This window comes from Clarias gariepinus, chromosome 12, assembly GCF_024256425.1.
Source record: "Clarias gariepinus isolate MV-2021 ecotype Netherlands chromosome 12, CGAR_prim_01v2, whole genome shotgun sequence".
Classification (NCBI taxonomy): domain Eukaryota; kingdom Metazoa; phylum Chordata; class Actinopteri; order Siluriformes; family Clariidae; genus Clarias; species Clarias gariepinus.
Genome location: NC_071111.1, coordinates 18,038,535 through 18,057,693, shown reverse-complemented (window position 1 = coordinate 18,057,693; position 19,159 = coordinate 18,038,535). Strand labels below are relative to the sequence as shown.

General features: G+C 35.6%; 1 protein-coding gene across 1 annotated transcript in view; it reads left to right on the top strand.

Annotated features, from left to right (window-relative positions):
- Nucleotides 1-19,159, top strand: part of LOC128534024 (proton myo-inositol cotransporter-like) — a 49,532-nt gene that overhangs the window by 23,412 nt on the left and 6,961 nt on the right. Inside the window, exon 4 of the mRNA XM_053508277.1 lies at nucleotides 2,188-2,296. Coding sequence (XP_053364252.1) covers nucleotides 2,188-2,296 — 109 coding nt within the window. The remainder of the gene's footprint in view (nucleotides 1-2,187; nucleotides 2,297-19,159) is intronic.

Below are 19,159 nucleotides of genomic sequence, written 5' to 3'. Positions count from 1 at the left end.
TCATTTATGAACAAGATTTGCTCCTTTCTCATTCAGCAATTCAGATGAGTTAGTTAGTTTAATTAATCCTATTTGGATCCAGTATAAAAGCCTTAAAGAGTATGAATCCATGTGCACATGTTTTATTCACAAAAGGCAAAGTCAAAAACCCTTAATGAGCCTCAATGCTTTCGGAAAAGTGTTGCGTGAACTGCTGAGTTTTAGAAGACATGGGTCCTATAGCATTTATCCGTTGTTTATGTTGCTTATCCTGTGTAGGTTCACAGCGGGAGCAGAGCCTACTCTATCCCAGGGAAATTAGGGATATGGTTAGGTTGGCCTGCATGGGGTGCCCACCCACAAACACTCACAAACCAAATCATACTCTACAGGCAATTTGCATATCTCAATCAGCCTACAATGTCTTTGGACTGTGGAAGGAAACCACCATGCTGCTAAGTTAATGTCGCTGGGTTTACTAACACATGTAAACAGCATGAAATCCACAACCAAACACACCATGGATAGTATGGTGGTGCAGGAATGGTGCTTACTGTATGCAACTTGCCATAATTGATGAAAGCATAAATTCTGTTCACTCCATTCTATAGCAGAAAAAAAAAATCATGAAGGTGTGTATGCGGCCATTGGTCAGTGATTTGAATCTCGAGCAAAATTGGTTAGAAAGCAAGAATAGTGTCCAGTGGGCAGGAGGAAATCTACCTCTTCATGGTTCAAAAGAAACGAAATTAAGATTGTAAAGTGGCCTAGTCAGTCAGGCTTTTGACAATTCTCCAAAGAAGAATGGGCCATTCACAGCAAATTAATCACTGTTAACTAGTTATTAGAAGCAATTGGTTGCAGTTGTTACTGCTAAAGGTTGCATAACCACTGGTGTTTCTGGCATTAGATTTTGTATGAGAATCTGAAACAATTTAGTTTCACAAATATGTTAAAAAAAAAAGTGAAATTGTTAAATGGGCAAGACTACAAATGTCTACAGCAGTTAGACGGATAAAGAAAAATTTCGAAACAGCCTTGTCATAAATGCATGGTAAATGCAGGAGGTAATTTTCAAACTTACAGTAAGAAAAAATTAAGAAAACATTTGAAAGGAAAATAGATTCAGAGCTGTTATTCAGTCTTTCTGTTAATTAAAACTGCCTTGACTCACAAGCCACACAGGAAATCTTCTTTCTTTTTTTTTCTTTTTTTTGCACTGCTGAACTTTAAATTCATTTTATAAGTTTGATGATAAGCAGCACAATATTCAGCCGGAGCTTAATGAGCACCACACAGTTATGGAAGAATAGAGATGCAAATGTATTTCTTAATGCATCCTTAGCCTGTGACACGGCAGTGTATTTTTCTGGTAATATGGAAAGTAGAGAAGTGCATAAATAGGTAAATACGAGGGGCGTTCCCATCGAACCAGGACTTATGATAAAATTTCTTATAAATTAATGTTTAAAAAGGATTTACATTTCCAGAAGACTTTTAAAGCACAGTACAGTAATGAGACCCTTAGCCGCAATCAAAGAGTTAAATGGTGCAAAAAAAAGGCTGTGAATGTCAATCCTGGCAAAAGTGGCACAGAACCCCAGTAATTACACCGCTTACACTTTATGAGTGATCCTGATCCTTGAAAACTGTATTAGATGTGAAAGAGATGCATCTGTTTATGAGAACTGTACAATCGTTCACCAACAACACACCCATTACAGGAATTCGATTGGAAGTTATTACCACATCCTTTAAACATTTCTGACCTCAGTACAATCCATTTCCATGTATTTGTTCTTGGAGTTCTTGGAAGGCCATCGTTTCAGACATGAATCAGGCAGTCCGATCATGGCTCTGGCATACTGAGAAAACTTTCTACCTTGATGGTGTCCAAGCACTAGTAAAACCCTGGGATTAGTGCATTACTGTAGCAGGGGATTATATTGATACATAAAGGTAGATTTACCCTCATTACTGTATTCTGTACAATGAAAAGTTACGGTATGACGTGAACATCCCTTTCTATTTTAAAATAATATGATTTTTATGTATTTTGCAACAATTGTTTTTCAGCACTTCTTTGGCTTATGTCATAGCGTAGTGATTATAGAGACACAATCTTTTAATGTCATTGTACAGTATACAGTATGTGTATATGAAGAATATGTTATGCAAAGTTAATTTCCTGTGTTATTTTCCCTGTAGATGGCCCAGTGCTGTGGCGCATGCTGACCTATGCTCCCGCCCGGCGTGCTCTCATTGTGGGCTGCGGACTCCACATGTTCCAGCAGCTCTCTGGAATCAACACAGTAATGTATGCATCATTTTTCTCTACCACACCCCCTCTTCCACTGCACCGCCATACTGCGTATAATGATACATTTATAAATAGTTCCCCTTATATAGTCCAAACAAAACCATGTGCAGAAAAGAATAAAAAGATTTTTTGTTGTGGAAGGAGATTTCGTGCATGGAAATCATGTGCGCTGGAGCAGCCAGTGCAATACTACAAATTGTGAATAAATAAGGAAATATTTAGCAGGAAAAAAGAGGATTAGGAAAAAAAAGAATAGTAAGCAAGACAGCAAGTTGATGGATGGACAGTTAAGTAGTTGTACAAAAAGATGAATTAAGAGATAGTGGTCAAATCAACAGAATGGATGGACAGACTGGAAATAGGATTATAAAGAAGATTGAATAGAAGGATGTGGAACTGGACTAATAAAAAGTTAATAGATGAAGAGAGAAATACTAGCGATTACCTATCTTCAGCTGTCGAAAAGGTAGGTTGGGTGGAAATTGAGATGATGTGATAATCACTCTTAAAGAGGAGGTTGGATAATATGATCGGACAATCAGGCTTGAAGAGAAGGTTAGATATTGCAGTGGTGATCAGTTTATAAGAAGGAGGTTTGAAAATGTGATGACCTGGCCAGAAAAGAAGATTGCATGATAGGGTGGTCACCAGGGTGGGAGAGTAGGTTGGGTGATGGACTGGTGACCAAGCTGAATTACTAGTTTGATCATGATAATAAGATGAAGGGATAATGATAATGGGATAATAATCAGCATATAAAATGTGCTAAATAAAGGATTAATAAAGCTGGTCAGTCATGGAAGCCAGTGGAGGATAACGTGCAAGCTGATTAGTTAAGAACTGAGTGTTTGAACCCTCAGAAATCACATTTTAAATGCAAAGAAAGCATGGGATGTGATTTCTGTATGTTTGCCATTGTTATAGTTATTCAGGCCTGGTACTTTTCATTGTAAACATGGCCGAAAACTTCGAGTAAATAGCTGTGCTCAAAGCAGCAAAGCACAGTTCACACAATAACTTACTTTAAAGAGCACAGGCAATTATGCTATTGTGCTATTGTGTTCAATGTTAATTTTAATAACTGAAACCAGCGCACAGTGAAGACTAACACTTATTTGGCATTTGAGGCCAATGTGGCCCATAGTTTCATTTTCATAACCTCGCTTCATTCCTGTCATTGCTTCTGCTCCACCTTGTGTGATGGACTACCCAAGGAAAGCTTGACACAATCTTGGGATGTGTGCGGTTGCTAAGCAACCACTGATGTCGCCAGCAAAAAGAGAAATGAATGTGTGCGTGTGCATGAGTACGTGCATGTTTACTTTGCCTGTGCTCTTATTTTAGAAGGTGAGAGAGATTTGCAGACAGGTCTGAGGGAAAAAAAACATGATTTCAGTGTGCGTAGTTAGTCAGTTTAGTGGAACAAACATACATACACATCACTGTTATGTGTTACCCCTGTAACTATCTCTCTCGCGCTCTCTCTCTCTCTCTCTCACACACACACACACACAAATCATAATACCACTAAAAACATAGGAGCATCAATGCACTTACAGTGTTTATCCGAATGTCTTTTCTTGGCCTTGGTCTCTGAATGATGTAACATGTCAAACTCTCACACACAAACAACTCGTCACCTCGTCATCTGTCAGACTCAGCTGTCCAAGAGATCCTTCCATCAGCCTGTGTCATGAAGCACAGCTCTCAGGGGCTTTTGTGGGTGTCAGTTAGAGACGTGTAAGAGATGAGGCTGATCCAGACATAGACAGTTTTTATCCTCTGTCTGGAAGCTATGAGTGTTATCTAAAGACAAAATTGTATTCTAGCACAGGACCGTTCACTTTAATTCTGTATGTTTCTCACTATCTGCTTATCTCCATTGAATCCAATTTTTCTTTCTCTCTCTCTCTCCTTCTCACTCTCTTTCTCTCACATCCTTTTTTATCCCATATTTAACCATGCACACTCATTTAAAGGCCTTGAGCAGAAGAACCTACTCCACTTTTGTTCATTAGACAGTTATTGCACAGAACACTTCACATCATTTTATTCATTACTGATGCAGAGCAGCATACCCATCTCTTGTCTCTCTATCTTATTCTTTTTTAATCTCTCTATCTCTATGTTCCTTTCTGTCTTCTAATCACTTTGTCTGTCTCTACAGTTCTTTCCTTATTCATTTTTTCCCTCACTCTATGTTACATTTTCCTAAATTTGTCATGCTCTCTCAATTTACATTTCCCCCTCTCTCTCTCTCTCTCTCTCTCTCTCTTTCTCTCTCTGTCTCTCTTTCTTTCTGTCTCATTGACAATTCGCTGGCATTTGTTCTTGAGCCCTTGTCATTTAGCAGGCCCCAATTAGCCAAAGCTAAAATGTGGACATCTCAAATGACCTATAGCCACAGTAATAGTCTGGCCCTGCTGAGTCCACAGACAGGCTCAGTTTGCTTCCTTTATCCCTCTTTAGCTCATAGGTGAACATGTAGTACCAATACAATTAGGCCATGGTAATATTCTTCCTAATCAGACTCTGACAAGCACACTCCTGTCCTGTAATCTCCTGCTAAACCTTAAGCCCTGTGCCATAATTGCTTTTTTTTTTTCTTGTTCTTCTTCTTGTTCTTCTTCTGCTGTCACATAAGCTTACTGCCACCTCAGGCCATCATTAGCATATTTGCACTACAACCACTCAAACTGATTGTTTTCTGTGGAATTCTGTGACAAGACCATAGCTGTGTCACAAATAATATACTTTGTGAGGGCTGGAATGTAAGTGGTATATACATGCTGCAGTTCAGGAGGATGCAGAGGATTGCTAATACCTAAATGGCATATTAAACTATGGAACACTGGACATTTACAATTAGTCACTGTAAACCCTAATGCTTAAAGTAATTAAACATATTGAGTACTGTTAACTTAAATAATGGCAATTAGTTCAAATTAATAGACCTTGATGAGTATTTAGAACTTTTTAGTATTTATGAGTTTGTAGAAATGACACTTTCCAAGTTAGCTTGAGCAACTTTGATATTTTAAGCCACAGTAACTGTTTCACCAACTTAAAATCTTTCAGCCTAGCGATTTTGTGTCTGACATCATCAATGCACATGTAAACTGTCCATGTTGAATTGTTTTGATCACGATGGTGGATTGGTCTGTCTTTGCATGATGCTGTAAGTATAATCTTTACAAATCTGGGGACCCTAAAGTTGATGTTTTTGATTTATGTCACCTGATTGCTCTCTAGAGGCACTGGTGGCTTAGTGGTGGGTGTTTCGCCTGCCACGTGAAAGGCCTAGGTTCGATTCTCAGCCACTGGATGAAGTGCCTGTCTCCAGCTCAAATAAAATGGGACGGCATCTGGTGTAAAAGCTGTGCCCAAGCTTGTGTGCGGACCGGATGGTTCACTGAGGTGACCCATTGCCGGGAGCAGGCAAAAGACCAACAACAATTTCCTTTATTTGCAATAAAAAAAAAAAGATAATTACTATTAAATAGTATGAGTTAGGCTACTCATGAATGCAAATAAAGAATGATTAATATGAATGAGTACAACAAACTCAAAAACTAATAGTTCTGTTTACTTAAAAAATTGAAAACATTATTCGGGTTCAAAGTGTAGTCATAGCTTTAATGGTTAGAGTTATCATAGACTTGATGAGGTTAGGCTGACATCAGACAAGAATTCTTCTACACCTAGAATAAATAAAAGGTTTCGTACAAAATATGGTGTTGCTCCTGCTGATGCGTTTCGCTCACAATTCCCTGACGAAGTATTTTATTATTTTGCATAAATGAGGCATTGATGACACTGTGATTACGCTACAGGCCTATTGATCAACATGATACCTAATATTAATGCCATCTGTTGTCCTGCTGCACCACTAGACCTTTTTAAGGAAGGACAGGTGTTCACATTCACCAGCAAATTCAGTCTAAGTAATTATACAATATGCAATAAACCATAGTAGCGCTGACAAACTGCAGCGTTGGTGGCTTTAAAGTTTTTATCCAAGGGCCTTGCTCTCTAATTGATGTAGCATATCAAAGTATCTCAGGGATATGCATGACAGAAATGAAAGTCTTAAGTCATGGGAAGGATGCTGCAACCTCAGCATACCTAAACAGGTTAAAACAACAGCAAAAAGTTTCTGAATACTTTCGGTAATACACTGCACCTGTAGACAGTTGCACTTCATTATATAATTAGAAACTTTGCACATGAGTCAGTCGCTACAGATGTAGTAAACATCTGGTATACCATTATGTTAGATTTATTATTTATGAGAATGCATGAGTAAACTTTGTTTTAATATAAACAAATGTGTCTTTAACATCTTTATTAATTATCCCCTTCTGTCTGTAGACTTGTTTTCCTTTCTTTTGCAACTGACTCAAGAATTCATAGTCATAGTGGATGCTTTATTATATATACCTTTATATAATAAAGCATCCAGCATATCTATGTAATTCAGATAATTATTGATTTATTACTTAGTGTGCAAACATGCTTAGGATTAATACTCTTTTCAGCTCATATTCTGTAATAGATTAACTTTTTCTTTATTATGTTTATTTATATAAGAGTAAATAAATGTTTGCTTCTTCCATTCTTCAATACATTCCTCTGTGTCTTTTTAAGTTTTACAATATAAGCATTGCTTAAGTATAATGTCTGTTCATTGGTAAATTCTCGTGTTTTTATTGAAAATGAATAACGACTCACTTTGTCCGTGTTTAAAGCCTGGAGTGATTGGCTTCTGGATGTGCCTGAAGTGAGACTGATTGAAAGTGACAGGTGTCTTACACCTTCTAGGTTCAGCTCATGTCCTGACCAGGAATCGAGTTCTGGTTCAGTGTGATTCTAGCCAGTTATTGCTTCTGTCTGCCCCATTATCAATAGCCATGTGGAATAGCTATGTTAATCATGAATGTGCACATAAAGGATTATAATGGGGTGCAGTTATTGTAGTCCATTTAAAATCCACTATTTTCAATTGTCTTTGCTGTGACTTTGGGTTTTGACTTTGGGTTGTGTGTGTGTGTGTGTGTGTGTGTGTGTGTGTGTGTGTGTGTGTGTGTGTGCATGTACACTTGTCTGTGGACATGGCAAAATAGGTGCAGATTACTGAGGGGTCTCTCTGGTGTTGTGTAGCATCTGTGTGTTGTGCTGTGCTCATTCTCTTTCATTAGAGAAATGGGTCAGATCCCATGGGGATGATGCGTCTCTCTCTCTCTCTCTCTCTCTCTCCCTCTTTCTCTCTCTCTCTCCCTGCATGCCTCTCTCTGTGTTTTCATTCTTTTAAACCATTTCTTTCAATCTTAAGATATATATAAGAAGATGGAGACGGATGAGTGATGAAGGAAAAATCATTGCATGTTTCTCATTTAGGAGCTGAGCTCCTTAGAATCTATAGAAGAATCCATTGATTCTTCAAGTCTCAGCGACTCCATTCTTCCAAATGGAGTTAGTCACAGTCCATAAGGTGTGTTTAGGTGTCCTGAGATCTGGTGATTGTAAAGGCCATAGTATATGATGTACATAATTTACATACTAAAATTATTCAGACTATTTCAAACTATTCAGTGGGTGCTTGCATCTTGTGGTTGGGGAGAGTTTCACCCAGAAATATCACTCCAGGATAGCAAGTTTTATTTAGGGCAACGCATGTTTATTAATATACAGTAGCACATTTTTTACACAAGACAAGTCAAAGTTCTTTCATATCTAAAGAGGATTCCCAACATTATGCATTAAATCCAAAAGCAGTTGCTGAAAATAAATGCCTGAATAAAATACCTTTGCATTAATAACAGAATTTTTTTTTTTTTTTAGTTTAGTTTTTTTTTTAAGGTCACTGGCGGTCGTATGAGCATTTCACTGCATATCATACTGTATATGACTGTGTATGTGACGAATATAATTTTAATTTTAATTTGGAAATTAAGAAAAAAATAAAGTGTGTATTAATAGCAAGGCAAAGCACCAATGTTAGACAAGAAGGAGTTGTGCACAGTTACAGTAGTAGTATTTAAAAGTGACTGACTAATAAATTACACAATTATGCCATTTAATATTTAATGGTGGTTAGTGCCTTCAGGGTCCAGGTTCAATTCCTGTCCAGGATCGATTCCTATCTTTTTGTGCATGGAATTTATATGTTCTCCCTGTGCTTGGTGGGTTCCCTCCGGGTACGCCGGTTTTCTCCCACAGTCCAAAGACATAGTGCATGTGTGAGTGCGTGTGTGTATGTGTGTGTGTGTGCCCTGCGATGGATTGGCACCCTGTCCGTGGGGCTGTACTCCACCTCTTGTCCTAAGTTTCCTGGGATAGGCACCAGGCAACCCCTGTGACCCTAAATACAGGATTAAATGGTATAAAATGTTCCGGTATTGAGTGAGTGAGTGAGTGAGTGAGTATATTTAATATATCATGTTATCTTGTTAGGTTAATGAATTGCTATTCTGTATTATTTGTTTAAAGGAGAGAATGCAAAAAGAATGATGAAAAAAGTACAATATATTCTATTATTTTACATCATTTTTCATATTATTATTATTATTTTTTTTTTTTTTTTTTTGTCACAATTAAATTTAAGTTTAAGACTCCTGCAACTAAAATGCCATGTGTAAATTTACACCTAGCCCAGAACGAGTGTTAGGTCCAATTTAAAGGTGGAAAGATCGCCATTTTTTTTAACACCGCTTTTTTCAGTATAAAGTTACTTGTCATACATCATATTTAAACAATTATACAGGAGTGAGTTTGTAAGGATGTGTGTTTTTTATTTTTTAAGCTTTCTCATTTGTCTCGTGTGTGTGTGTGTGTGTATGTGTGTGTACTGTATGTGTGTAATGTCCTTCAAATCATTATGTACATTTATGAAAACTACCCTCATTTTTTATATAATATTTAGCCATCAGTATACTTTTATGCACAAAATATACAGTAATTACAGTAGGCACCCTGTTTTTTTTCACTTTCCTATGATTTTTTTTATTATTATTTTATAACTGTATTATGAAATAAGTACAATAACATTTCTTATTTAAAAAAACATTAGTAATTCAACACATAATTAAATCTTAATGAAAAATATTTGTATGCCAGAGAAGTAAGCAGCATATTATATAAGCAACCTCATTTCAGACAAAAAAAAATTTTGGATTTTGCATGCAAAAAAAAAAAATGGTCAAACAGTCAAAGTACTGCTCTACAAAATGTAATAGCTAATTTCCCTATAAAACTCCACAAATCAAGCCTTCTTCTTAAGTCTTAAGTATTCTCAAAGCAATATCGAACCAAACACCAAGTTTGTTTCATTAATTAATTACTTTTTTAAGGCATGCTTCCTCCATAGCGCTAATTTCCATGCGCCTAAAGACTTTTGCACAGTGTGTATTTTAATTGGTTTTAAAAATTCACTGCAATTTTAGTACACTGATAGCATATTTCCCAAGGTAGCTACCATGCCAATAGCTTTGTACTAAGTCTGTAGTTTATTTCCATTTTCAAATACAAATTCAAACTTATATGGAGGCATCAATCCTCATAATATTTTTGAACATAAAGGAAAAAAAGTTTTTAAAAAAAGAAATAAATGAGAAGGTTGTTTGCACTAAACTCCCTTTACCCGCTCTGCTGAAGGGAGATGGCTTCATTTACCCACTGTGAAGCTGAAGGCTCTGTCCTAATGTATTCCTCTTTCACCCTTCACATTTCTTCATCAACCAGTAGCTTTCAGGCATGTTCTTCTGGGCCTCTGACAGAGACGGAGCCAATTAGACTGAGACTTTTTGATTCCCCTCAAAGAGATTTGACAAGCGTCACCACAGGTTCTTGGTACTGTTCATTGCAGTCTGACCCTCAGTAACCAATCCAGGGCTTTTAAGCCTGCAGTGCAATTTTCTTTCACTTTTTCTGTCCGCCTTTTTAACTTCAGACTCTCTAGAGCTGGAGTACTCATGATTTTTTTTATAGGTCTGGAAGCTGCAACGAAATTACAACTTAAACTTAAATATGCCAGCTTCTTCTCTATCTTTTATCTGCTTTGTGAAATAAATCAGAACTGTAACTCTCTCACTCATAAAAAGAATCACTTTCTGCTGCATCTGTGCCCTTTTCAGTGCCACTTGTCTTTTTTTCAGTTTGACGAAGTTGCCACCGTATGCCTGCTCAAAAAGCAGTTTAAAGAGCCCAATACTTGTGCTTCTGCCAAACACTATACATGCTTTTATTATAGCTGACTTGATTACTGTAATGCCCTTTATGAAGGTCTTGGCCAGGCCTCTCTTGTCTATTTCCAGCTGGTTTAACATGCTGATGTACATAATTTAACTGTAACTCATAAGTTACGTAACTCCTGTCCTAACATCCCTGCACTGGCCGCCAGTTTAGTTTAGGAATGTAAGGGTCTTGTTAATGGCCTACAATATTTGAATCAAGTGGCATCATATATTCCTGACCTCTTACGGCCATAAGATCTAACACAGGCTCTCTAGTCCGGTCATTACTTATAGTTCCCAAATCAAGGATTAAGGTAGGGGCATTTGTGCTTGTGTAATGTGCAATGTTAATCTATCCACAACAATTGTAAAATACAAAAACACAAAAATTGTAAGATATATAAAAATACACTTGTGTACCTACCCAAGCCTAAACAAAAGTTGATAGACTTATATATTTAGATGCATTTGTAATAAAGTGCGGAATTTTTATTTTTAGTATGTAAAGAATAAAAACACTTTGTCACATGCTCTTATTTAAAATATGATCAAATACAAAGAGGTGATGTGATACTGCTTCAGGCAGATATAACATGACAGCACAAAGTGTTTTGTCGCTCACAATTACGTATATATTTATTTTTTTAATAAAAGCACTTTCCAGCAACTGGGATGTCTCCTGAATGTTTCGGGGCATTTTATGTTGATCACATTTGGTCTTCATGTGAAAGTTCTTTGTGTGGCACCTTATTAGGACCTTTCTGATGTTCACTAAGGCAGCATGGTGGATTAGTGGTTAGCAGTGTCACCTTGCACCTTCAGGTCCCAGGTTCGATTCCCGGGTTTGTGTGCATTGTGTTTGCATTGTGTTTTCATGTTCTACTTGTGCTTGATGGGTTTCTTCTGGTTTCCTCCCACAGTCCAAAGACATCCATATTTGGCTAATTGGCGATTCCAAATGTCCCGTAGTGTGTGGGCATGCGTCTGATCGTGATTAGTGGACCTACCACGGTTGTACCAATAGGAAAAAATACAATGATCACCATTGGCCTCCACGGTCCCTAGTTTGACTACAGAGGTTCATGGAAGGTCATAGTTTGGTTCCAGTGTAATGTTCCAAATCTTACATAAATATAACCTGCAGGGAAGCTACACATTTTATTAATTAAAACACTAGTGATTAATCCTCTGTTTACAAATGAGTAACAGTAACCTCAATAATCTGAAAACGTGAGTTCGTGTCCTAGGGGGTAACTCCAGCCATCCACAAAAAAAGGGGGGATATAGTAATACCACAACACGGAGCACTCACTTCACATGTTTTTGGTCCTAAATAAAATGTTTGCAGAGCATTCTCTGAAACTTTGCATTCATACTTCAGAACGTCCCCAATAACATCCTGTAGTTGTGAAGGAAATCCTGTACAATGTAGGGGACAGTCTTTTTTATGCTGTGTTCATGCCTTATGTTTTTCTGTTAATATTTAATTTACAAAGCCCTTTGTTTTGAATATTTTACTATATCAACAAGTACACACTTATTTATAATATATTTATGTAACCCGGTCCTCCATACCAGGTACCTTGTTGCCATAGAAACATTAACATATAAGAAGGAACTAAGCCTGTGATTTGCCTGCAGCTTGACTACTATTTGAGCTACTATGATCAAAAATCAATCCACGCCTGACTAATCAAAGCTAAGAATTCAATATAATCAGCAATTCAGTATAATCAGGCTTAAATTTACGGTCTTAAACTTGTGTACAGAAAATTAATTTCCTTGGATTAGAGCATTAATTTAATATCAGTTGAATAGTAATGTCCTTATTATGACCTAAAATCCACATTAAACAGTTCAAAATAATTAGAAATTGGATTCAGAACGTAAAGAAATAAGTACACTTCAGCATGGCAATACATCATGCAGCAGCGAGTGGTCCCTTCAGACGTACAGCTGAGCCCTCTCCTCCCAGAGGCAGTATAAACAGCTGCACTAATTGAAGCAACTGGAGCGAGGGTCGCATTCTGGCTAGTGATTTAAAGATGCTTATTCTTCTTCAGTATAAAACAATCCTCACAGCAGGATATCTTGTAAACCAACAGTTTCCAATTTATTCATGGTGTTTAGTTCTCTGTGGTGGCAGTCAATGGAAGCCCTGGACTGCAAGTTGTGAATAGTACAGTTTAAAGTTGTTATTTAAACTAAAAATATTTTAATTCATATATTATTATGTTATTATCATGCATATGTTATTTTAGGATATGTCAAAATCTCACACTGTTTTCATATCATTTATAGTAATAATAATAATAATAGTAGTAATAATCTACAGGCTATGACAAATGTTTTCATATACGGGGAAATTAACACCTTTAGATTGTTTTTAGAAAATATTTAGTATAGGTATTTATTAACTAGGACTTAGTTCTTACATTTTTGTCAAAAAGTGAATAATAGATATATTAGTATTGCAGTTATATGCATAACATCAGATGTGATAATTCATGAGTTGGAGAGATGACTTTTTTCAAAGAAATTTAGAGAATATTTTGTAAATAAAAGTATTGTGATTAATGGCAATGTTATGTGAAGTCAGCTGATGACCTGAATGTACTGAATAACAGGGTTATCGAGTCCTGATCTTACCCCTATTGAGTGTCTGTTCTTCTTGGACTTCTTTTTGTAGGTAGAATCCACTGCATCCCAGAAATATCCTAAAATCTCTGCTTTTTGGCCAAGCTCTGGCAAAATCATCAAGGCTTTCCAAATTTGTCAAAGTTCCTCAGTTCTTTATACCGTTTCCATTGCTTCTAACAAAAGAACAAATTGCAGACTCATATATCCCTCCCCTTGACCAGTGTCACTATAATGAGATAAACAATGTTACTTATTTCACGTGTCAGTGGTTTTAATGTTATTGGTTATCAGTAATTTCTTAAATGAATCTAAATATTGTATTGGTGGCCTTAACATCATGTAAGGTTTTAACCCTACTATTCCTGCAAGTGTGATATTGTTTATTCTTTAAAAAGAAATTAAAGATTTATCACAAGTAATATTCTAGCAATCAATAGCACCATCACCTATTAAATGGCAAGTAATGATAACGTTATTGTATCTATTTAAACATACTATCATATATATATAACATATTAACATACATTGATAAAATTCTGCTAAAGTTCATTCTAATTTGTTTTGTTCAGTTCATGCACACTGCCTGTCTATATTTTACAATGGATTATATCTTACTTCTTAGAAAATTATTATTATTCGTTTTTATTAATGAATTAATCAATTTATTTGGTAATAAAAAAACATAAATACAGGTTGTAATTCGTTGCTTATGTGACACTCATGCGTAAACCATGCGTTTTGATTAGAGTTTACTTCTCTGTTTCGGTGTAAATAAGATTTAATAAGGTAAATAAGGTGTGTGTGTGTGTGGGGAGGGACAATTAATTTAAGAATAAAAGTGTTTGTAACTGTAATCTGTAAATAAGGTGTGTGACAATATTTCAAAAAGTCTAATCATAAAGATTTTTTAAATTGGAAAATTTTTGTTTTGTTATTGTTCTGATTAAAATGTTCAGTAGTACTTGATTAAGAATAAGTGTTTTTATAAATTCCATCTGTTAATAAGTGTGTGTTGGACAAAAATTATTATTTTTTTAATTAAAAAAATCCTTGATGGTTTTTACTCAGTCATGCTTTGCGGTTGGTTAAAATGAAATAAAATGTATTTCATTATGTAACTAAGTTGAAAAAAGGGTATAAGACACTATATATTGCACATCTCTAAGCCTTCATATAATCATTAAAACATGCAAAATAATGCAAATGCAGTAGCTCAAAATACCCCCTAAAACACTAATTAATTCGTGCTAAGTTTTAAGTGTTAAGCAATGACGTAAGTGAAGTAAGGATCATTACAATAACAATTTGCTGGTCCATTCTGGTGCCACTTTATCTGCTAACTGCACGTACAGTATTTGCACTGGCATACTATATCTTGTGCATACTAACAACTTATGTATAAGTTGTTAAACAACTTATACATAAGTCATACTCAGTGAGCCACTACCACATTTCTCACTCCTTCATTTGGTCCGTTAATCATAGAGTATGGAACCTGAGGCGTTTGCTCGAGGCTGCTGTTTCCCGATAATTTAACAGCAGCAGCATGAGCATCTTAAAGTGCAAGCGTGTCTAAACTATGGTTTCTCACATAATCAAGCTTATTCTCCATTTACGACACACAGCATGGAGCTTGAGAGGAAACGCAGACACCACTGTGTATTTAAAGCCACTGTTCTCTGAATCAGAGCTTCACTATGGGGGAGGTTCAAATCAGACAACTTTTGTTTTAAATTGCTTGTAACTTGTAAACACAGTTACTTCTTTTCTGTGCTTTTTAAGATCATGACTGTAATAAAACTGTATGGATTTTAGTGTTAATTTCAGTCTGCATCCTTGACATGTTACAGTTATGTCTAAAAAAACAGCATTAAGGTACTGCATTGCAGGATTGTTGGGGGTTTAGTAACAAAGAATGATGTAAAATCTATCCTTAGGAGAGTATATAAGATTTACTTTGCTTTAGACATTCTGATAAGTTAAAATAGAACTATTTCATACTGTTATAATTAGTTTAGTACTTACTCGCATGTCTAGTGATCCGTGACCTCATTTTCATTCTCTGCTCCTTTTTTCCTCAATCTTTGAAGAATTGACCAAAACCAACATGCCAAGACCAACAAAATTGGTATGTTTCAGTTACTGTAATATGTAATTAACAAAACAATGCTGTATATTTATGAATAGCAGTCCCATATCCCATGCTGAGCAACACAAAATGTAGCTGTGAAGCACACTCTGTAATTTGTCAGACAGTGCTAGATACAGTGTTTGTTCTTCATTTTTAATTTTTATTTTTTTTTTGTCAAACACAAAACAAAATATATTTCTTATTGCTTATTGAAGGAGCAAAAAGGGACTTTTTGGCTTTGGTACATTATTTATTTATTAATTGTTTGCTCGTATCAGTATGGCCATTTTTCTCTGACCTCTGGCATGAACAAAGCATTTTTTTCTAGAGGAAGTCCACTCACTGGATATTTTCTCTCAGGCCATTCTCTGTAAACCCTTGAGATTGTGTGTGAAAAGCCTAGTAGATCTGCAGTTTCAGAAATACTCAAACCAGCCCATCTGGCACTAATAAAAATGCCAGGTTCAAAGTTACTTAAATCACCTTTTTCCACCCTTTCTGATGCTCAGTTTGAACTTTCGCAGATTGTCTGGACCATGCTCAAATGCATTGAGTTGAGCCATTTAATTCAGATATTCATGTAATCAGCAATAGTGTACCTAAAGAAGTGACCAGTGTAGGTATAATTACAATACATCCTGGTAAAATGTCTGATTAGGCCCATAAATACACTCCAGAACTATGGAATGATATACTCATATGCTCATATTAAATATACACTGTAAAGATCATGCAGTTAATTTATTTATTGAATATTAAATGTTCATTTAACATGGATATGATATTATATTGACATTATATGGCATTTAGACGACATTAGAGAAAATAGCACTGATACATTTTTATGGGAATTAAGAAAACAATGATGTGGGTGATGTGGTTTTTTTTTTTTTTTTCAATAACCAAAGATTGTGTAAAGTAAAAGTAATAAAACAATTTTATGACCCGGATTTATTTCATTGCATCTTGTGACTATATAAAATCATGGACTGCTGGTGCGAAAAAAAATTAATACTTGTAGTTGAATAAGGTGTTATTAAATAATCTGCCAATTTATGAGGACGATACTATTAAGTTAAACCAAATGTTCATGTGAGAATTACAACAAAGTGAATTCATGCTGCAGTATGTTGGTAATGTGCCTAATTTCAGTTAGACATTTCTTTATTTCTTTACTTTTTTCTTTCTCTGGCTTTTGTGTTAAACTGTAATACAGTAAAAAAAAAATCTCAGTTTACAAGGTTACCTGTCCAAGGTTTTTTTTTGTATTAATTGTGGCTGCTTAATTGCTTGTATTGTGGTGGTCTAGACAGCTCTGTCTCGGCTCCCAAGAAAATCTGACAATCCTTCATGGCATAATCTACTGTATATGTAGATAGTTTTAATCATCTAAAAATAGACGACACGAAAATGAACTTAAGTACATGTGTAAACCACTCCTAAATATAAGAAACTTTCCCTGTGTCAGTATATGGTCAATGAATGGTCAATTCTGAATACAGAGCTTTGTGAAAAAAACGGACACAGAATCTGTTATTTCTTTATTTGCAAATCTGCTATAAGCAATTGTTACAGAAGTGTTTGGAAAAGAAAGCCATCGTTTTAATTCATTTCAGAACTATAGAAAGACATATGGCCAATATTAAATATATACTGCACATATACTGTATAATACAATTAATTAATTAAATATTAAATGTTTATTTAACATGGATGACATTTAATGGATGAGAGCAAACAGCACTAATACAATTGTTTATGGGAGAGTGAAATAAATGAATAAAACAATAGGCAATATATTTATTAACTATATTGCCTATAGTTTTTTTTATGACCCTGAAATAGCAAATTAAAAATATAACAAAACAGTCTACACTATATCGTACAAACACAACAATTCTTTTTGAAAAATCTTTTAAATTTTTAATCTAATAAATCTGCTTTATTAAACAAAAACTGCTGGTGCATGAAAAATGAGTACATGTCCTTGAATAAGTTGTTTTATAATCTGCCAAATAATGAGGATGATTAAGTTAAACCAAATGTTCAGTGAATCATGTGAGAATTATAACAGGGTCTATGTGTCTGACTTTTGTGTTAAATTGTATTACAGCGAAGAAAATCACGGTTTGCTTTTTATATTTAAGGGTTTAAAAAAAACAAGGGCTTAAAAACAAGTGCTTGTATTGTGGTGGTCTAGACACTGTTAAAAATCTTTGTCCTGGCCACTCAGAAAATCTGACAACCTCTAAGGCATATCCTTTCTGCAGACAGTTTTAATCATCTAAAATGAGACAACCTGAAAATAACCATTCTTTTCCATGTTAGTGTTGAGCATGGATTGTCAATTTTGAATACAGCTCAAAAAACTGGACACAGAACCTTTATGCGGTTTGCAAATGTAACATATGTGTTTGGGGTTGGGGTTTAATTTATCTTTCACATCTTAAAATTTACTTTTAAAGAAATTGCTGAGTATTTATTAAGCACCTGTAACCTTTGTATATTAATGCTGAAAATTAGATTAGACCACAATACTAGTAATATCCCTTATAGTATTTCAGCATGAGTATCTCATACTTGTAAGAACGCCTTGGAATAAGGAAAAATAAGAATGTATTTGTGTGTTTGTTTGCGTGTGTGGCACTTGCTGTAGTAGCAGCTTGTTAGCAAGAGCATCAAATAGTCTTTCTGTCTGTCTCCAATGGAGGGTTAATATGCTGTGAGTTTTGAAGCGTAATCAGTTTAGTGTGCATGCCCAATATGAAGTGAACACTTTAATTTAATGTTTATGGGGCAAGTGTCTTTGATTGATTTGGAAAATGGGGAAACACCACTGAGGACAAACAGTCATTAAAAAGTGCTTTTGTTCCTCATCTGTTAGACAGACTACACTGATGAGCAAGAACATTAAATCTTCTGTGCGGTGAAGAGAATAACATTGATTATTTCATTACAGTGGCACCTATTAAGGAGTGGGATAAATTAGGCAAAAAGTGAACAGTTGATTCTTGAAGTTGATGTTTTAAAAGCAGGAAAAATGAGCAAACAGAAGGATGTGAGCATGAAATTGTGATGCTAGACGACAGGGTAGAGCATCTCCAAAACAGCAGCTCTTGTGGGATCTTCCCAGTATGTAGATTACAAACCAGTACCAATCAAAAGTGATCTAAGGAAGGAGAACCGGTGAACCATTGACAGGGCCATGGATCATGCATCCATGCAGATAAGGCTAACCCAACAGCCCCAGGCACAGAGAAGAGCTTTTGAAGCACAAAATGCTGACTATATTAGAAAGGTTCCTGGACACACAGAGCGTCTCAGCTTGCTGCTTATGGGGCAGGTTAAGCCACAGACCAGTCCAACTGTCCATGTTGATCCCATTCCTCAGAAAAGATTAGGCAAGGTGAACATATGACTATCGGAAACAGAGCAATGGGAGAAGTTGGCATGGGCTGATAAATCTTATTAGAGCTATATGAAACAGGAACTACACAATATTACTGTAGGTTTTAACGGTGTTTACTCACTGCTTTACATACCTATAGTTTTTTTAACCTAACTGTTCAACACATTTATAATGGGTCATTAGTGTAATTATACATTAAGTAAATCATTTGTTAGCAGGGCAGTGTATACGATTACACAGATATAGGTAAAAAGCTTCAGTTAATGTTCACATCAAACATCCGAATGGAAATAAAAAATAAAAAAGGTTTTGACTATGGCATTGCTGTTGGTGCCAGATGGGCTGGTTTGGGTATTTTAGAAGGTGTTGATTTCCTGGGATTTTCAGACACAACAGTCTCTAGACTTTATGCAGAATAGTATGAAAATTCAATGCTTTTAGTAAATGGC